This window comes from Anomaloglossus baeobatrachus, chromosome 5 (genome assembly GCF_048569485.1).
Source record: "Anomaloglossus baeobatrachus isolate aAnoBae1 chromosome 5, aAnoBae1.hap1, whole genome shotgun sequence".
NCBI classification, from domain to species: Eukaryota; Metazoa; Chordata; class Amphibia; order Anura; family Aromobatidae; genus Anomaloglossus; species Anomaloglossus baeobatrachus.
Window position 1 is genome coordinate 585,373,324 of NC_134357.1, and position 22,219 is coordinate 585,395,542.

At 46.3% G+C, this 22,219-nt stretch overlaps 1 protein-coding gene across 1 annotated transcript in view; it reads right to left on the minus strand.

The window, feature by feature from the left end:
* The window catches only part of LOC142312479 (uncharacterized), a 198,324-nt gene extending 195,474 nt beyond the window's left edge, over positions 1–2,850 (minus strand). The window contains 2 exon segments of the mRNA XM_075351425.1: positions 2,504–2,617; positions 2,701–2,850. Of these exon segments, the coding sequence (XP_075207540.1) occupies positions 2,504–2,617; positions 2,701–2,833 (247 nt within the window). The 5' untranslated portion in view covers positions 2,834–2,850.
* Positions 2,851–22,219: the final 19,369 nt, after the last annotated feature.

Here is a 22,219-nt window from a genome sequence, read left to right on the forward strand (position 1 = left end):
TAATATTTTGTGGAATAACCCTCGTTTGCAATTACAGCTAATAATCGTCTTTTACAAGACCTGATCAGGCCGGCACAGGTCTCTGGAGTTATCTTGGCCCACTCCTCCATGCAGATCTTCTCCAAGTTATCTAGGTTCTTTGGGTGTCTCATGTGGACTTTAATCTTGAGCTCATTCCACAAGTTTTCAATTGGGTTAAGGTCAGGAGACTGACTAGGCCACTGCAACACCTTGATTTTTTCCCTCTTGAACCAGGCCTTGGTTTTCTTGGCTGTGTGCTTTGGGTCATTGTCTTGTTGGAAGATGAAATGACGACCCATCTTAAGATCCTTGATGGAGGAGCGGAGGTTCTTGGCCAAAATCTCCAGGTAGGCCGTGCTATCCATCTTCCCATGGATGCGGACCAGATGGCCAGGCCCCTTGGCTGAGAAACAGCCCCACAGCATGATGCTGCCACCACCATGCTTGACTGTAGGGATGGTATTCTTGGGGTCATATGCAGTGCCATCCAGTCTCCAAACGTCACGTGTGTGGTTGGCACCAAAGATCTCGATCTTGGTCTCATCAGACCAGAGAACCTTGAACCAGTCTGTCTCAGAGTCCTCCAAGTGATCATGAGCAAACTGTAGACGAGCCTTGACATGACGCTTTGAAAGTAAAGGTAACTTACGGGCTCGTCTGGAACGGAGACCATTGCGGTGGAGTGCGTTACTTATGGTATTGACTGAAACCAATGTCCCCACTGCCATGAGATCTTCCCAGAGCTCCTTCCTTGTTGTCCTTAGGTTAGCCTTGACTCTTCGGACAAGCCTGGCCTCGGCACGGGTGGAAACTTTCAAAGGCTGTCCAGGCCGTGGAAGGCTAACAGTAGTTCCATAAGCCTTCCACTTCCGGATGATGCTCCCAACAGTGGAGACAGGTAGGCCCAACTCCTTGGAAAGGGTTTTGTACCCCTTGCCAGCCTTGTGACCCTCCACGATCTTGTCTCTGATGGCCTTGGAATGCTCCTTTGTCTTTCCCATGTTGACCAAGTATGAGTGCTGTTCACAAGTTTGGGGAGGGTCTTAATTAGTCAGAAAAGGCTGGAAAAAGAGATAATTAATCCAAACCTGTGAAGCTCATTGTTCTTTGTGCCTGAAATACTTCTTAATACTTTAGGGGAACCAAACAGAATTCTTGTGGTTTGAGGGGTTGAATAATAAATGACCCTCTGAATAAACTTTTCACAATTTAAAAAAATAAATAAAAAAAAGAAATAACATTCTTTTTTGCTGCATTTCACACTTCCAGGCTGATCTACAGTCCAAATGTCACAATGCCAAGTTAATTCTGAATGTGTTAACCAGCTAAATCTGCAGGGGGTTGAATACTACTTGTAGGCACTGTAAATCTGATTGATTTTCACAATATGACTGCAGGATAATGAGGGACAGGGGGTCCCTATACTGTCCCTTACGCAACGGGAACCTAAGCTATTTCTAACCTCTGGATTACCCCTGAAGATGGAGATGCCCATGTCCCATGCCTTACTATTCTCCTGACCAGATCTTATCTGTTATCCCCCCGGGGAAGGAAGGGACAAGAATATGATGGAAACACAGATTAAGACAGACGGAAAACACAGATTAAGACAGACGGGACGCATTGAATACTCACAGAAATAAACAGTGTGAGAATAAGGAAAAAATCAAGAGCAGGAAGGCAGGAACAAAAATACAACAAGGGTTAACATCACAACAGCTCACAGCAGTAATGCACAACAACCACCTGTAAGTCGGGATCACAACACCTCACCAGACTAGTATAGGTAAACTATAGCATGCATTAATGAAATAGTCCAGCCACCATATACAGAAGAGGAGCGAATTATACTTTCTCCTCTACAGCATATGATCAAAGACATTGTCAAAAAGGTCCTTAAGCAGTCCTATAATAGGCATATAAACACTGGAGCCACTAGGAGAATGGGGGCCCTGTGAAATTGCTCAGTTTGCACTTTATTTCCCCTAATGCTAGTCCTGCATGCCCGCCTGTCTTCTGGTCAGTTCATTTAGACTACTGTAATTAAGAGACCTTTGGTTACATCATGTCACGTCTTTGCAGTCATCAAAAGTCCTTAAACAATCAACCTTAGAATACAACTGATGGGAACCCCAAGAGACTGGCATTCCTGAGAAATTGCGCAGTTTGACTCCTCCTAACGCTGGCCCTGACTAACAAGGGCTTAATTTAGTAGGAGGGCTTATATTTCAAGCGTTCTCCAACAATCCGATAAAATTATGCTAGGTCTTATTTTTGGTGTAGGTCGTCTTTTAGAGTAAACAGGGTATTCATGAACTCTTTGTAGGTCTTTGAGTTGCCATCATAACGACATAGAGAAGGCACTAGAAACAAACAGCAGAAGAAGCAGAAGCAAAGAAAATACAGCTGAAAAAAACAGCAGAAAGCCTAAAAATGTAAACACAAAATTAGTGCAGAAAGTACATGAGTAGATATCTCTTACTGGATAGAGCTGGAGGAAACACATCCTGAGGAACATCGGGGTCTTCTTGTTTACAGTCCTGTGGGAGAAGAGGACGGAGACATCTCTCTGGTGTTGTCCTCTTACTGGATAGAGCTGGAGGAGACACATACAGGGACTGAATTCATTCCTTACATACAGATAATTATAGGCCATGTGTATTTAGTCCTGTCTATTACCTGGTGATGTGAGGGGCTGGGGATCCTCCATCATGACGTCCTTGTACAGATCTTTGTGTCCTTCTAAATACTCCCACTCCTCCATGGAGAAATAGACGGTGACGTCCTGACACCTTATAGGAACCTGACACATACAATGATACCGTCACCCCCGATCCCTTCATAGCGTTACTGTATAATGTCCCAGCATTCCCAGCAGTGTCACCTCTCCAGTCAGCAGCTCAATCATCTTGTAGGTGAGTTCTAGGATCTTCTGGTCATTGATGTCCTCATGTATCGGGGGGTGAGGTGGAGGCCCTGTGATTGGGCTCAGGGGTCTTCCCCATCCCTCAGACACAGGGGCCTGACAGCGCTCACTAGAGGTCTTCTTCACTACTGTGTAATCCTGGTTATGGAGAGACACAGTAATAAATCTCACTCCAGACATTTCCAGAGTCCTCACCTCTCCAGTTCTGTCCATCTGTTATTCCCATAGATAAGAATGATGTAATGTGACGTCATCAGAATCTCTCACCTCTCCAGTAAGCCGGAAGAGGATCTCGAGCAAGAGTTGTAATATCCTCTCCGCCATCTTGTCCCTGTCCATATCCATCCTTCACGGGGCAATCAGGAGAATTCTCTTCTATAGAAGATCTCCACTGAGCGGATCCGATATTATAAGGACCTGAATGGGAAGGAGATGAGCCCACATGGAAAATTAACGGCGATACGGGAGGTGAGATATCATTTGAGTAGTAAAAAAAAATGTATCATGAAATGTGCTATGTGAATAATACAACTGTAAAAGTAGAACATTATCTTTAGGATAAAAAGCACAATTCTTCACTTGGCAATGTGAGTGGAGAAATAAAAGAGTGCTCCCGTAATAAGAGTAGGAAAATACGAAAACGCAAAATCAAAACATTTCCCAGTTTTTCGGTTAAGAACAGAACAATGGAATTAGGATTCAATGTATTCTTGTTTCTAACGGAAGAAAAGGGCCACATATGGCGTACGGATCTGTGCACTCGGTGACGCGCACAATTTACCACCCATTTCTTGTATGAAGGCAGCAAAATAGTGAAAATTAACTCAATTACAAAATGTGCCCACATTATATTTCACTCCTAAACTAGAAAAATTATGTAAATAACAAAGTTTAGATATTCTAACCTGGTTTCGGAGCTTGTAGACTTTACACGTCCGGGCCATCTGACTCCTACTCTACAATGTCATTACATAGCAGTGCATCTATACACAAACATGCAGCAACGGAGAGGAAATTCGTCCATCTCTACATAAGGCAGAGATGGTTTATTACTGCCTCTGCCTTCTCTCTCACTGTATATACAGCTCTGTGGTGCAATGCATGGGCGAGGGACCTGACAGCGACACAAATCTGTGTGTGAGAGCCCATCTAGCATTGGTACTTGCCGACTGTAATTGTTTGGGGTCTGGTGTGATTTTTTTTGGAGGGGTGGTTCCACTTTCTTTTGAGAGTGTCCACTTTCTTTTAAGATTCCTGCTGTATTTTTTAACTTTTTTAGCTGCTTGGACTCTTCCCTGTGGAACCGCAACTAGGGCTTATTTTTGGAGTAGGGATTATATATTAAGTATAGTCCAAAAAGTCCCAAAAATCCTACTAGGGATTATTTTCTAGGTAGAAAGAGCTGATGGTGCTTTCTCTCCCTAACACAGAGGATGTGATCACTGCAGAGTCATTATATCAGCCCCAGTTACAAGGGAAGGAAGATGGAAATAAAAATAAATACTGAACTGACCCCCCCTCCCCCCAATGTGTGACATATAGGAAAATGCCACTGTCAATCCAAATCTCTGTTATTAGCCCCGACCAGGTAAAAAACAGCCATATATACAGAATAATAAGTGTTACAAAATAGCTCAGAAATATTTACATGAGATCATAAATATATAAGGCTATGTGCGCACGTGTGCGTAATTCATGCAGTTACGCTGCGCTTTGTAGCGCAGCGTAACTGCATGCGTCCTGCGTCCCCTGCACAGTCTATAGAGATTGTGCAGGGGCCGTGCGCACGTGGCATATTAGAGCGCAGCGCTTCGGCTGCTGCCCGAATCGCTGCGTTCTAAGAAGTGACATGTCACTTCTTCCGTGCGCTTTGCCGGCAGCCCCTGCTCTGTCTATGGCAGGAGCTGCAGGCAGAGCGCACGTTCTCGCCGGCACCATGCGCTTCAGAACGGAGCTTTTCAGCTGCGCTCTGAAGCGCACCTTTTAGGTGCAGTGCAGAGCGCACACGTGCGCACATAGCCTAATATGACAGTCATAGGGATGGCCCCGATGTGGTTTTAGTCATTGCTCAGTATACAGTGATCAGTGGTTGTATACGCGCTCTCGGCACTGACTGACAGCAGGTTCTAATGCTGAGCGGCTGTCAGTCACTGCGGGGGGCAGGGTATATATGTGGTAATAACACACATTTCCCTTATTTTCCCACCAGTATCACTCGACATCAGCAATAAAAACTCGATGCTGAAGTTGGTTTCTTATTGGTCCAGTTTCTTATTCGGGGCTGAAGATGGTTTCTTATTGGTCAGTTTCTTATTCGGGGCTGAAGTTGGTTTCTTATTGGTCCAGTTTCTTAAGGTGCAGTTTTGGTTGCACTTTGTGTGCAGAAAAAATCTGCAGTGTGCGCATACAGCCTTAAATGACTTCGGGGTACTGATATCACCCCAACATTATACAGTGATTTCTCCGACCGGGTCCAAATAGGTTCTGGGAATGAGAACTGGCATCAAAGAGGGCAAATAAGCAATTCACCCAGAATTAAATAAGTAACTGGTGTTTTTTAAAGTTCACATAACTTTGTTGATAAAAACCTGTAAAAAAAAGTACGGAGGGCTGCTGATAAGTCTTTGGCTTTGTGATTTTTTTTTGTTTCTATGGTAACGAATGTTACATCATATGAAAGCTTTCTGTGTCTAATATTTGTTTGAATTGTGTGTTTGTTGCTTATGGTAACAGTGTTCTACGCACGCGGGAAAACAAAATGGCGGAGTCTAATGTGATATTCACAGCAACTGAGAGCAGAGGAGGGATAAAATTCTTGCTTCTGCAAGGAAAGTCCGCTGTGGATATTCATGGTAATATGTCGCAGACATTGGGGGATCAATGTCTTTCATATTCCACAGTTAAGAACTGGGTTGCCAAATGTAAAACGGGCCACTTCTGCACCAATGATGAGGAACGTCCTGGACGATTAACAGTGGTTGTTGTTACGGAGATCATCGATGCTGTGCACAACCTCATACTGGAGAATCCACGAATTTCAGCTAAAGCAAGAGCAGACATCATTTGGACACGAGGAAGTAATCTGCAAAGTGGGTCCCCAAAAGTTTGACAACAGATCAGAGAAGCAGCTTCCCGCTCGATTTGTCAGCGTTTCCCGGCTGATAAGAACTTCCTGGAGTGACCGGTCACTATGGATGAGACCCGGATTTATTTGTATGACCCTGAAAACAAGGAGCAGTCAAAAGAGTGGAGGCACAGTGGTTCTTCTGTTATTCCGGGATACTAATGATGCCGGCATCCCTCTGTATCTCGTGCAGTGTACCTGCTTCCCTCCTCTCTGTTGCCGGTGGATGCCCACGTGATGGTCAGCTCTGCTTCCCTCTTCTCTGCTGCCGCGTATAAGTGCAGTCCCCGGCGGTGTTTGCTGGTGGATGCCCACGTGATGGTCAGCTCTGCTTCCACCTAGGCTGCAGGCTCTGCACATGTTGTGTGGGGTTTCCTGCTCTTCTTCAGCCTAGGGGGTGCACGTGCACACTTTCTCCTCTTTTATAGGGAGACGTGCGCACCTTGCTAAGGTGTCCCCAGCCTATTGCTGGGAGGCACCAGCTATTTAAGGCTCCCCCCTCCCCCTGATAGGAGGTGCGGCGCATTTTGTTTGTGTCATTTTTGTATGTGTCTTGAGATGTGTTTCCTGAAGGGCTGGTGTCTTCTGTTCCTGAGTCCAGTTAACTTCCTGAGTCCGGTTCACTGTCTGAAGTGGAGATCCTATTTGCAGTCTGGTTAACCATTGTCCTGGGTCTTCAGGTATCAGTATATTTAGGGACCGGAGTATCCAGTTACTGACAATCCCCCTGGACTCCAGCCTGGTCCTGTGTCCTGTATTTGTGTTCCTGCCATGTGATGTACCCTAATATCCTGTTGTGTTACTTATTATCCTGCTGTGTGATATATTTGAAGTCTTTCCATGTCCAGTGAATAAAGTCATGTTTTATATAACCTGGAGTCTGGATGTACCTGCTGTGCCGACATCACTCTGTTGTGGTCCATGCCCGTACCTGCCCTTCCCTGTTGTGGTCCGTGCTTGTTGTGCCCAATGTCCGGTGTCTGATGACCTCTGATCGATGTCTGGAGCCTTGCTCGATGTCTGGTGTTTGATGACTTCTACCCGATGTCTGGAACCTGACCCGATGTCCATGACCTATGCCTGTGGACCCATGCCTGATGTCCTACTCCTGGTGTCTCGTGCCTGATGTGTGCTGGTGATTACCTTGCTTGTTCCTGCTCAAGTCCCTGCTCTGTGTTCTGCTTCCCCAGTCCGGCTGTCACCCTGGCCCGCTCAGCTGCCAGAGTCCTGGTCTCTTGCCCTGGGAGTGGCACCTGGCATCTCGCCTTGCGGTAGGCCCTTCGTCAAGCCCCTCCATCTGCTAAAGGGTAAGTCCGGGTTCCCTTTGTGGTCCAGTGGGTCCACTCTTCTCTCGGACACTCGCCGCCTACCATGGATCTGCTAGGGGTGAGGTCATGACACTCCACATCCAAAGAAGTTCAGGGTGCAAAAATCAGCCACTAAGGTGATGGCGTCTGTGTTCTGGAATAAGGACGGCGTGCTGCTAGTGGACTACCTTCAAAAGGGTTCCACCATCAATGCAAGGTATTTCATTGCATTTTTAGGCCAATTGAAGGCAGCTCTGAAGGCCAAAAGGCGCAGCAAGCTGTCCAAAGGAATCTTGTTCCTACAAAACAACGCCTCCTCTCACACTGCACCAACGACCACGGCTAAACTGGCAGAGCCGGGCTTCCAGCTGGTGACCACCCACCTTATTCACCAGATCTAGCTCCCTCCGACTATCATCTGTTTCCAAACCTGAAGAAACACCTCAAGGTACCAAATTTCACACCATTTCTGATGTCATGGCTGCTACGGATGCCTGGTTTGAGGCACAACCAAAATCCTTCCTTTTGCTAGTCTTACAGAACTTGGAATACCGATGTAAGAAGTGTGGTGACATCAGTGGAGAGTATGTGGAAGAAATGGAAAGTTTCATCATCCTATCTCGTATCTTTCTGGGTAAAGCCAAAGACTTATCAGCAGCTCCTCGTAAAAACCCGAATAAGAAACCAACTTCAGCCTCGTCATAAAATCATAGAGACAAGACGACGACAGGAAAATGAAGCCGAGCAAATCACGGAAAAACACACAAAATTTACTGGAAAATCCGAACAAGAAAAAAGATTTTCACAGATCATTAACCTGAATGTACAATACAATATGGAAATGATCCGGTCAGGAATAGCGGGAACTGGTCCTGAACTGGTTAATGGTGAAAATAGCCGAGACATGAAGGGGTTAATGATAATGATGACCCCAAAATAATAGAGACCCTGCACCTACCTCCACCTGCAGAGCCGCACACTAGATATATAATACCCTGCACCTACCTCCACCTGCAGAGCCGCACACTAGATATATAATACCCTGCACCTACCTCCACCTGCAGAGCCGCACACAGATATATAATACCCTGCACCTACCTCCACCTGCAGAGCCGCACACTAGATATATAATACCCTGCACCTACCTCCACCTGCAGAGCCGCACACTAGATATATAATACCCTGCACCTACCTCCACCTGCAGAGCCGCACACTAGATATATAATACCCTGCACCTACCTCCACCTGCAGAGCCGCACACTAGATATATAATACCCTGCACCTACCTCCACCTGCAGAGCCGCACACTAGATATATAATACCCTGCACCTACCTCCACCTGCAGAGCCGCACACTAGATATATAATACCCTGCACCTACCTCCACCTGCAGAGCCGCACACTAGATATATAATACCCTGCACCTACCTCCACCTGCAGAGCCGCACACTAGATATATAATACCCTGCACCTACCTCCACCTGCAGAGCCGCACACAGATATATAATAACCTGCACCTACCTCCACCTGCAGAGCCGCACACAGATATATAATACCCTGCACCTACCTCCACCTGCAGAGCCGCACACAGATATATAATACCCTGCACCTACCTCCTCCTGCAGAGCCGCACACTAGATATATAATACCCTGCACCTACCTCCACCTGCAGAGCCGCACACAGATATATAATACCCTGCACCTACCTCCACCTGCAGAGCCGCACACTAGATATATAATACCCTGCACCTACCTCCACCTGCAGAGCCGCACACAGATATATAATACCCTGCACCTACCTCCACCTGCAGAGCCGCACACTAGATATATAATACCCTGCACCTACCTCCACCTGCAGAGCCGCACACTAGATATATAATACCCTGCACCTACCTCCACCTGCAGAGCCGCACACTAGATATATAATACCCTGCACCTACCTCCACCTGCAGAGCCGCACACTAGATATATAATACCCTGCACCTACCTCCACCTGCAGAGCCGCACACTAGATATATAATACCCTGCACCTACCTCCACCTGCAGAGCCGCACACTAGATATATAATACCCTGCACCTACCTCCACCTGCAGAGCCGCACACTAGATATATAATACCCTGCACCTACCTCCACCTGCAGAGCCGCACACAGATATATAATACCCTGCACCTACCTCCTCCTGCAGAGCCGCACACTAGATATATAATACCCTGCACCTACCTCCACCTGCAGAGCCGCACACTAGATATATAATACCCTGCACCTACCTCCACCTGCAGAGCCGCACACTAGATATATAATACCCTGCACCTACCTCCACCTGCAGAGCCGCACACTAGATATAATACCCTGCACCTACCTCCACCTGCAGAGCCGCACACTAGATATATAATACCCTGCACCTACCTCCACCTGCAGAGCCGCGCACTAGATATATAATACCCTGCACCTACCTCCACCTGCAGAGCCACACACTAGATATATAATACCCTGCACCTACCTCCACCTGCAGAGCCGCACACTAGATATATAATAACCTGCACCTACCTCCACCTGCAGAGCCGCACACTAGATATATAATACCCTGCACCTACCTCCTCCTGCAGAGCCGCACACTAGATATATAATACCCTGCACCTACCTCCACCTGCAGAGCCGCACACTAGATATATAATACCCTGCACCTACCTCCACCTGCAGAGCCGCACACTAGATATATAATACCCTGCACCTACCTCCACCTGCAGAGCCGCACACTAGATATATAATACCCTGCACCTACCTCCACCTGCAGAGCCGCACACTAGATATATAATACCCTGCACCTACCTCCACCTGCAGAGCCGCACACTAGATATATAATACCCTGCACCTACCTCCACCTGCAGAGCCGCACACTAGATATATAATACCCTGCACCTACCTCCTCCTGCAGAGCCGCACACCAGATATATAATACCCTGCACCTACCTCCACCTGCAGAGCCGCACACTAGATATATAATACCCTGCACCTACCTCCACCTGCAGAGCCGCACACTAGATATATAATACCCTGCACCTACCTCCACCTGCAGAGCCGCACACTAGATATATAATACCCTGCACCTACCTCCACCTGCAGAGCCGCACACAGATATATAATACCCTGCACCTACCTCCACCTGCAGAGCCGCACACTAGATATATAATACCCTGCACCTACCTCCACCTGCAGAGCCGCACACTAGATATATAATACCCTGCACCTACCTCCACCTGCAGAGCCGCACACTAGATATATAATACCCTGCACCTACCTCCACCTGCAGAGCCGCACACTAGATATATAATACCCTGCACCTACCTCCACCTGCAGAGCCGCACACTAGATATATAATACCCTGCACCTACCTCCACCTGCAGAGCCGCACACTAGATATATAATACCCTGCACCTACCTCCACCTGCAGAGCCGCACACTAGATATATAATACCCTGCACCTACCTCCACCTGCAGAGCCGCACACTAGATATATAATACCCTGCACCTACCTCCACCTGCAGAGCCGCACACTAGATATATAATACCCTGCACCTACCTCCACCTGCAGAGCCGCACACTAGATATATAATACCCTGCACCTACCTCCACCTGCAGAGCCGCACACTAGATATATAATACCCTGCACCTACCTCCACCTGCAGAGCCGCACACTAGATATATAATACCCTGCACCTACCTCCACCTGCAGAGCCGCACACTAGATATATGGCTGCTCTGTGCTTACAGGACCTGTGATGATGTCACATGGAGGGGAGGAGTCAGGGGTCACATGATGTCTTGGTGCTGGATGAGGGGCTCATAAAGTGCGGCGCTGGAAGCTACAGACATTAGCAGAGGTGTTGGAAGATCGGGGGCGAGGAGCAGAAGAAGCCGCAGCAGGAGACGTCCTGGAGACCACAGACCGGTCGCTGTGCACAGAAAAACTAACGGTCTCACTACAAGGCACAGGTTATGTCTTGATCGGCTTTATATAGGCCTCGGAAGCTCCACACATGGAGCACGCTGGATACTTATACAGCCCAATGTGGAGCACAGGAAAGTTCAGCAGTCCGGGGTGTAGGGAGAAGAGCCCCGGCCCAGGACAGGGGTGTGACAGGACCCCTCAAAGGGACTCCCCCAAAAGAGTTCATAACTGCGCCATTGAGAGCCATGGTCTTGGTATTCTGTGAGGTAATGGAGGCTGTAGGCAGAGAGGAAATAAATAAGGAATAACGTTTGGAACTCCATTCTATGTCTGAACCTTTTTAGGTTTTTTGCACCCAGTTCAGACATAGAATGGTGTTCCAAACGTTATTCCTTATTGTTAGTAGTTTTTCGTTTGTGAACCCTCCCCATACACACCTATTGCCAATCCACATGATACGTATATATAGCCTGGGTCTCAGCTTCCCATACACGGTAAGTTTTTTAACTGCATGAGAGGACACACACAAGCTAGGGACCCCAACGTAGAGAAATACTTTGGCGTAGTGTTGGGGCTCTATTGCATTGATCAATTCAGTAGCTAAATTTCTCTTTATTCATATGTTCATGGCAGTAATGCAGGTTCTATTTTTCACATTTTCATTCTTACATATAGCTATTGAATTTTTCATGTCAGTATTCACACAGCAGTTTCTGCTATTCCATGTATTCCCCTTACACAGTCACTGGTGTGCATACCTTGTAGGCAGAGAGGAGACTGAAAGCCGTGGACGGACATGTAGCAGATATCCTGGACAACCAGGGACGAGTAGCAGAGACACTACAAGTCACAGGCATACAGCACAAGTCCTGAAGACTGCAGACAGGCTGCAGAGGTACTGACACCCACAGGCAGACAGGAAACTGAGGTATTGGAAGTATTTTTTCATCTTTTAGCCCTTTACTGGCCAGCCACGCTGTGGAGTAGTTGGATGCATGTGATGGAGCATTGTCCTGCATGAAAATCATGTTTTTCTTGAACGATACCGACTTCTTCCTGTACCACTGCTTGACGAAGTTGTCTTCCAGAAACTGGCAGTAGGTCTGGGAGTTGAGACCTCAACTTCACTCCATCCTCAACCCGAAAATGTCCCATAAGTTGATCTTTGATGATCCCAGCCCATACCAGTACCCTACCTCCACCTTGCTGGTGTCTGAGTCGGAGTGGAATGGAGCTCTCTGCCCTTTACTGATCCAGCCTCTGGCCCATCTATCTGGCCCATCAAGAGTCACTCTCATTTCATCAGTCCATAAAACTTTTGAAAAATAAGTCTCAAGATATTTCTTGGCCCAGTCTTGAGGTTTTATCTTATGTTTCTTGTTCAGAGGTGGTGGTTTTCAGCCTTCCTCACCTTGGCCATGTCCCTGAGTACGGCACACCTTGTGCTTTTTGATACTCCAGTAACGTTGCAGCTCTGAAATGTGGCCAAACTGGTGGCAAATGGCATCTTGGCAGCTTCACGCTTGATTTTTCTCAATTCATGGGCAGTTATTTTGCTACGTTTTTGCCCAACACGCTTCTTGCGACCCTGTTGGCTATTTGCCATGAAACGCTTGATTATTCGGTGATCACGCTTCAAAAGTTTGGCAATTTCAAGACTGCTGCATCCCTCTGCAAAGCATCTCACAATTTTGGACTTTTCAGAGCCCGTCGAATCTCTCTTCTAACCCATTTTGCCAAAGGAAAGGAAGTTGCCTAATAATTAAGCACCCCTTATATAGGGTGTTGATGTCATTACACCGCACCCCTCCTCATTACAGAGATGCACATCACCTGATTTACTTAATTGGTAGTTGGCTCTCAGCCTATACAGCTTGGAGTAGGACAACATGTATAAAAACTATCATGTGATCAAAATACTAATTTGCCTAATAATTCTGCACACAGTGTACGTCATTCAGAGAATTTCAGAGGAAGAAAAACCAATAAGAAGGATATGAAAAGATATCCAGTATGGAACAAAAAAAAATAACTTGAATATGAATGAATTTATGGATAATGTGTCATGAGTGTGTCCTGCTCTTAGGAGACCTCTGATGAGTCTGGGATCAGAAGGTCACAGCGCCTTATTGTTCACAGGTCTACAACTTGATTTGAGTGAATCTACTTTCTTTTAGTGCTGTAGGGTTTAAGAACTCTTTCCAATCTGGCTGTCCTTTGTAGCCTTAATCTCAGGTGCAGCTGTTTTGTGACCACTCTACTTCGATATAAAAAGTAATCTTACCATCTGACACTGGATATAGATTCTCATTCTATGCTGACCTTTTTGGAAGGAGCCTGTTTCTGGAAGAAGCTGAGGAGTTGTGATTATTGCTGCTGTGGTGTTTAGCTGCATTGGAAGAGCTTGAAGTGTTTTTCCCTTTTGTGTCTATTTTTCCACTGTCTCCTTTACCTTGTGTTGTATTATTGCAGTGGTGAGACTACTGCTCTCGCCGGCCTTCCCACTAGCCAGTGTGACCAAAGTCCCAGGCACGTGATGACAATGTGTGGAAGGACCCGTATAGAGACGTTAGGGAGCGTAGAGGCCAAGGTGAGTTGCAGGAGGTGTCCCCTCTCGCCATCATCAGGCCCTTCCTTTTTTACAATTTCCATTGTTACCCCTGTGATACACTACACGCTGAGTGTCTGTACGCTCTGACGTGACATAATGTTTTGGTTTTGACATCCACAGTCTTAGGCATTGAGCAGATAGAAGTCCTGGACAGGGGCTTAAATTTTGTCAGTGGCATTTTTTTGCTGAGGATAGAAATGCTTCAGGTCAGAATTTCTCTAGTAAGAAATTTACAACATTTAATGAATTGAAGGATTCTCCTTCTCTGAACAGAAGAACATTGTAATGCTAAACTAAATGGATGAGGATCGTAATTTGGAAGAATTGGTGGGGGACCATGATGCAAAACCAAAGGACTAAAACCCTCATTATTATCCAGTAAATTCTCGCGTACCATCATTACACATGTTCCAGAACCAGAATATGATAGAAAAGGACCAGTTGGCTCTGCACTGTTATGTCTCCTCCAATAAAAAATAAAGTATATAATTTAACAAAAAATTAATTTAATGCCGATTGTGAACTAAAAAATAACAACTATTTGGTTATACGTAAGTCAGACAAGGCGGGATGTATAGTGCTATAGGATGCCTGTTTATGTAAAAAATAAAAATTTGACATTTTGAGAAAAAAATACTACTTATACATATTTTGTTTTAAATGTAGAAAAAGGATCCATAGTTGTAATCCTTAGTGTATAGGGTTGGAGAGAATATTCTGAGCTTCCTTATATACCGTATTTTTCGGACTATAAGACGCACCGGACTATAAGACGCACCCTGGTTTTAGAGGAGGAAAATGGGAAAATAAAACTTTAAGCAAAAAATGTGGTCATGACACACTGTTATAGGGCGAGGATCTGCTGCTGACACTGTTATGGGGGTAATGTCCCCAAATTCTCTACTAAGGTACCCCATCCTGGTAATGATCCTCCTGCCTTGTATATGATCCTGCTATAAACCCCCATCCAGCCTGTTCACATACCCCCCCCCCATCCAGCCTGTTCACATACCCCCCCCCCATCCAGCCTGTTCACATACCCCCCCCCCATCCAGCCTGTTCACATACCCCCCCCCCATCCAGCCTGTTCACATACCCCCCCATCCAGCCTGTTCACATACCCCCCCATCCAGCCTGTTCACATACCCCCCCATCCAGCCTGTTCACATACCCCCCCCATCCAGCCTGTTCACATACCCCCCCCCATCCAGCCTGTTAACATACCCCCCCACCCATCCAGCCTGTTCACATGCCCCCCCCCATCCAGCCTGTTCACATGCCCCCCCCATCCAGCCTGTTCACATGCCCCCCCATCCAGCCTGTTCACATGCCCCCCCATCCAGCCTGTTCACATGCCCCCCCATCCAGCCTGTTCACATGCCCCCCCATCCAGCCTGTTCACATGCCCCCCCCATCCAGCCTGTTCACATGCCCCCCCCATCCAGCCTGTTCACATGCCCCCCCCATCCAGCCTGTTCACATGCCCCCCCATCCAGCCTGTTCACATGCCCCCCCATCCAGCCTGTTCACATGCCCCCCCATCCAGCCTGTTCACATGCCCCCCCATCCAGCCTGTTCACATGCCCCCCCCCATCCAGCCTGTTCACATGCCCCCCCCATCCAGCCTGTTCACATGCCCCCCCCATCCAGCCTGTTCACATGCCCCCCCCATCCAGCCTGTTCACATGCCCCCCCCATCCAGCCTGTTCACATGCCCCCCCCATCCTGCCTGCTCATATACTCCCATCGTGCTCATATACCATCCTGGTATATGGCCTGTATCCTATAGCACAGAGAAAAAAATAAACGTTTATACTCACCTTTTCCTCACTCCCTGCAGCACCGATCACATCTTCCTCTCTGGCACGCTGATCTGTGTGTGTGGAGCCGTTCCCCCTGCAGCACGCGATGTCTTCCTGTCTGTGCCGATCAGCTGACCAGCTCGGCACAGATCAGCTGACCGGCACAGATCAGCTGACCGGCACAGACAGGAAGTCATCGCGTGCAGCAGGGGGGCGGCTCCACACACGGGGACGGGTGAGTGCACTGATTCACTGCACCCCGCGCTGGTAATGACGCGCGGGGAGCAGTGAATACAGCCACACATGATCACTCCAGGCTGTAATTGCCAGGGGTGATCATGCCGGCTCTTTACTATGCGCACGTCCCCGCTCATCCTTCCGCCCACCTGTCAGCGCCGGCTTCAGCGCTGAGAGATGGGCGGGAGGATGGGCGTGCATATGTAATGAGCGGGCCCACGTGGTCACGAGCAGGCGCTGCTGCTGCCTGCTCGTGCCCCCGATGACCCGCAGCACCCTCATTCCCAGCCGCAGCCCTATAGTCAGACCATAAGACGCACCCCCAACTTTCCCCCAACATTTGGGGGAAAAAAAGTGCGTCTTATGGTCCGAAAAATACGGTAGTTATCCCTGTTTTGGATGACTATTCCATCCCCCTTGTTGGCTGATGGTTTCTATATCTGAATCATTGCATAGTAATTTTAGGGTAACCTTTTATATTGTGTAGTTGGGAGTGTAATATTTCTGACTTTAATGAACTCTTCAGGCACCAAGTTAAGGAAAGTGTCCAAAAAACTACCTTGGCTTTCAAGGTGTTAAAAGCGCGATTTTGAAAAAATATTAATATGTAGTCCTGTGTCATAGAAATTATGAAATCCATTAACACTCAACAAGACACCTATGAAGCTGATCCCCTCCTTTGGAAACAGATAATGAAAGACAATCCTCTAGCAGATGTGAGGCCAATCTCAACTTGAATGCAGAAGCATGTAGAAAAGGACAGAAAAGCAGAAATGACAGCAGTTGAACAGAAAAATAGCAGACAAATTCAAATCCTTTGTTTCCCTTTATAGAAAATATGAATTGATGTTTTATGAACTGCATCAATATTATAGATATGAAAGTCATATTTTCGAATTAATGATAAAGTCGAGAACACAAAGCATCGTTCCACATCATTGGGTGATGGCCAGGGTCCAGCCAAATGGATATTGGCCAGAGAGATGAAAATATCTATGCAATGTCTCCTATCTATGCACAGATAAAATTATGATAGGAAAGATGACAGTAATATCTCCTGCCTGGGACCTCCAGGGGTGAAGATATTGTAAAAGTTGGGAATCTCATAATTTTCTAAGACTTAGACACATCCTATAGTTATCTGAAGTCTAGCCCTGTTAGGAGTCACGGGGAAGTATGTGCGTATAACGTGTGTTAATAAAAACTAATGCCAATTATGATCCTCATTTAATGAAAGGAACATTGCCATGTAGGATTGCTCCATGTTCCATTAGAGATCCTTTCTTCCAGAAATCTGAAGTCATTTCTATGATCCAGGTTCAGTCATTTTCTTTTGTTATTCCCTTTTATTTTATATAATTGTATATTCTGTATTGTTTTGTTCCCCTTAGTAATATCTTTTGTATATTTTTATAAACACTACTTACTTTTCAGATTAAGTATCTAAAATTAATAGCGTATAACTTCAGGATGCGATTTATAGATTAAAGAGGAACAAAGCTACTTGTAACATGTGTCCATTCGAGCTGTATAAGCAGAGACCCTGATTCCAGTGATGTGTCACTTACTTGGCTGCTTGTTGAAGTTTTGATAAACATCAGTTTTATCTGCTTAAGATCTACCAGTTCTCGAAATGCTGCTCTGTGTATAATCTGACCCACACCACTGATTGGCAACTGTGTACTATGGGCATTGACAGTAAGTTGCCAATCAGGGGTGGGGTGGGGTTATACAGAGCTTATGGAGATGGAAGATACATGGCAGCAGGTTTACTAGTTCTCTAGTGATAATCCACTACTGGTAATACAGTGATTTTATCAAAACTACAGCAAGCAGCCCAGTAAGTGACACATCATTGGAATCAGTCACCGTCTTTATATTATTCTGATGTTTAATTATGAGATAAACACTTAGTGACAGAACCCCATTAATTCAGAAAACCCCAGCATAGGTATCATAAATGTTACTTGCTCTTCACCAACTCTGAGTTAAGCCAAATTTGTGAGACTTTTCAAAGCTTGTGTGACAATATTTTTGTCATAAAAGATTTGATGAATTTTGACCAGAGTGTCCTAACAACTTCCACATATCTAGGTGTCACGGTGACAGTCATGTGGTTTCTTGCCATCAATGGTCACAGCGTCTGGCTGCGCAGAATGCTCCCTGACTTTCTATTATTCCTGGTGTCGGTATTCATTGGTATAGGTAGCTTTCCTGCTGGATTCATCTCTCTCCCTTTTGCACCCAGCAGGAGCTCGACTTCCACCCAGCTGTATATTATCAATATTCCCTTGGTGTTTAAATACTTCTTCCTTCCTTTTGGATTGTGCTGGTGATCTTTTCAGTTCCTTCAAGCCGAGGTTGTAAGCAGGTGGTTTGTTCTCCTCTGTGGTCTTGTCGCTGAAAGCTCTGCTCAACTTCTTCCTGAGTCATCTAATGATAAGTAGTTCATGCTTTTCCCCTTGTCCCTTCTGTGTTTCTATAGTTGTTTAGTGGGGTTGACGAAGAGCTCATCCCATCTGTTCACTATTTATGGCCCAGCATTAGGGATACCTAGGGTCAGGTATACTACTCGATGTGGCCAGGAATGGTAATGAAGCTGAGTCTGAATCTGTGACTCAAACAGGTGATGGATTTAATTAGGAATTCAGGAAGTCCTATTGCAGATCAGCCTAGTGTATTTAGGAGAGCACTTTCTGCCTGGCCGCCCGTGAAGAATGGTTCCTCTGCTTCTGAAGATGGCTGGGAGTTTTCCCTTCAGTTTCTCCAATTTATTCTGTGCCTGAATCTACTCCAGATAAGTTTACTAGTTTCTGTGCTTAATTGCTAGAATTGCACTTAAGGGTGTTTCTGCTTATTCCATTTGGTTCTTTGTTTGGTTTCTTGTATGTGAGAATCTGTCTTTCTGATTTTGTGACCAGGGCAGTTCCTCCAGGAAGAAAGGGAGCTTGTTCCCTGTTCATGTTTGGATTATTTGCTCTTTAGAATATTGTTTGTTTTGTGATTTTGTTCCTTTCTATTATATCTGCAGTTCTGTTTAAAGTGTCTGGCACAACAGTACCTGATATAGTGGGGGAGAGACTATGTGTTCTTAGTATTTTTTTCCTATCAGGAGTTTGGTATTTTTTGCAGGGTTTTTTGGTGGCCGCACTCAGTTATCTGTCCTGTCCTATCTAGTAAGTCGGGCCTCACCTTTCCTAACTATATTTTCTGTGTATTGTGTTTTCTTACATCATTATTGTTTACATGTTGGGGCTTGCTATTTCTTTGGAGACTGCTCCGAGGCAAGTTAGGATTCCTCATTTCTATCTTTCAAGTGTAGCAAGTTTCTGCAGCAGTGACGAGGTGTCTAGGTGTGTTAGGAACATCCCACTGCTTCTTCTAGTGTTGTCCGATAAATAGGGGATTGCGGTCAGCTTAGTTTCCAACTAATCTTGTGGTTTTGATTTTTCCTGATTTATGGGATTTTTTGTAATTGTCCACGGCTACCAGTTCATAAGTTTCCCTTCCATTCCCTTTCGCCGTGAGCTTGGTACTTCCCTGTACCTAGCGTGACACTAGGATGCAGTATGCTTCAATTCTCCCCTCGCTATTTTCGTGTGAAATGTCTACACTTCTGCCTCAACTACAGAGGTTCTGAGGCAAAATCATCACATGTAGACAATGGAGAAAGCTAGGCATGAAGAATATATATTTTACAAGCATTTTTTAACAAAATAACAAGCTTTGAAATGCAATTTTATACAATTTATACAATATGATAAACTTAAGAGTTTCTGTCTCCAATCTGGGGCTTCGCTTTTTAGTAAATAAAGCAGTGGGAAACCTGAGATTAGTGAATTATCCAAATATAATTCAGTATCAAAACTTTTCACAAATGTTCCTAAAGGCTCTCGAAATGCCCAACTTACTAGCAGAGTTGAGCCCGAATTTCCATTGTGTGGGATCTCAGTGTGTAGAGCGGGATCCCACAAATCTCTGTAGCTGCTCTAAGCACGAGACACTGATCTCTCAACTAATCCAGCGCGGTCACATACTTTTTTTTTTTTTTTTTAAACTTTGAATTTTTATTGAGATTTTCAATTTATGTTTTTCATACATAAAATAAAACATAAAATTCACAATTCTTATCGAACCTAGACAAACAATGACAGGACAGGTGAGGAGGGTTAGGAGGGGAGAGGAGAAATAGGAGGGAAGAGGGAAGGGTTTCAAGAGTCCATGCTCCTTCCATAGGACCCATGGGCCTCAGTCTCACAGATCCTCCTGTCCCGCAAAGTAGTCCCATGGTGCCCACACGGCCTGGAAGCGGTCAACTGTGTCATGCAATAGTGCCGTGAGATGTTCCATGCGTCTAACGTCCAGTAATCTATACTTGAGGCTCTGGAGTGAGGGTGTCCCTGGCTGCCTCCAATTCTTTGCAATTAAGCATCTGGCCGCCGTAAGGATGTGGGACAAAAGCTTAGAGGCCGTTTTTCCCAATCCCCCATTCCCAAGACCCAGAACATAGATCAGGGGATCAAGATCAACCTCTATATATAGTACTTTATGGATCAACCCTCTAACCCGCTCCCAGAAGGGGACTATCCCTGGACAGGACCAGAATATGTGCAGAATGGTGCCCCTGCCTCCCCCGCATCTCCAGCAACAAGCCGGTATGGAGGGGTCTATGCCATGAAGGAAATCTGGAGTGTGGTACCAAAATAGCAAAATTTTATAGATATTTTCCTTATATAGTGTGCATATTGACGTCTTGGCGGCGTTTCCCCAGATTGCTGCCCATTCCTGAGGAAGTATCCGCCTTCCCAATAGAGACTCCCATTTCCGCATGTATGGAAAAGACCCCTCGGGGCCCCTCCCGTGAATCAGAAAGCAAAATGTAAATTTCCGAAATCAGCCCCTTAGTATCAGTGCCCCTTCTGCAAATTTTCTCAAAATCTGTGGGAATCGAGGCCCCTGCCCTGCCAAACAAGGAGCCAGCCAAGTCTCTGATCTGCAGATATTGGAAAAACTCTTGATTAGAGAGAGAGAATTTATCTCTAAGGTACTCAAAGGAATGGATCTGCATTGTACTTCCATCTATAATGTCTGCAAATCTGAATAGACCTGCCTTGAGCCAGGGGTGCACCATGTCCGACTCCAGACTGCTTGGGAGCAAGGGTTGGTATATGAAGGACACCAGAGGGGAGCAGGGGGATGCCAAAGGAAATCTTCTAATGCAAAATGCCCAGAGGTCCCTAGTGAACTGCATCGGTCCAAGAAGAGGGGGGGGCGAATCACACCGGGCCGGGGGCCACAGGAGCGCGTTTGGATGTATAGGCGCCAGCCAAAAGTTTTTCAATCTCAGTCCACCTGTTGTATGCCCAAAGGGACACCCAACAGGGGATCCTCCTAAGATGGGCCGCCCAATAGTATTTTAGGATGTCCGGGACAGAAAGCCCCCCCCTGTTTCTCCGAGCCATCAACACCTCCCTGGCCACCCTATGACGTTTGTTACACCAAATAAATCTAAGGATAGCCGCCTGAAGGGACTTCAGCTCCTTTATTGGTACCTTAACTGGGAGGGTTTCAAAGAAATATAAGAATTTTGGGAGCAAGCTCATTTTAACCGCCGCAATGCGCCCCATCCTCGAAAGAGGGAGGGGCAACCACTTGCTCAAAAGAGTTCTCAGCTCTCGGAAAAGGGGGGGGAAGTTAAGGTTATAGAGGGAATCATAAGTAGATGTGAGGTTAACCCCCAGGAACTTGACCGCATCTGTCTTCCAACGAAACTTAAAATTCAAACGCAGGTAATCCAGGGCCACCGGGTCGAGATTCAAGGGCATTGCCTCCGTTTTGCTAGAGTTGATCTTATACCCCGAAAGGCTCCCGTACCTACCCAAGGTGCACATTAAAATTGGAAGGGACACATGGATGTTAGTAAGTGTAATGAGCACATCGTCGGCAAAAAGTGAGATTTTAAACGGTTTATTCCTGACCAGGACCCCCGAGATGTCTGGGTTGCTCCTGACCGAGGCCGCGAGGGGCTCTATGCATAGCGCAAAAAGGAGGGGGGACAGGGGGCACCCCTGCCTGGTGCCATTGGAGATGAGAAAAGGCTTAGAGATGTGGAGGGGGAGTTTGATAGAGGCCGTAGGAGCGCTATACAGGGACTTCAAGGCCCGCATAAAGCCACCCGAGATCCCAAAGACCTCCATTGTCTTGAAGAGAAAAGGCCACGCAAGGCGGTCAAAAGCCTTCTC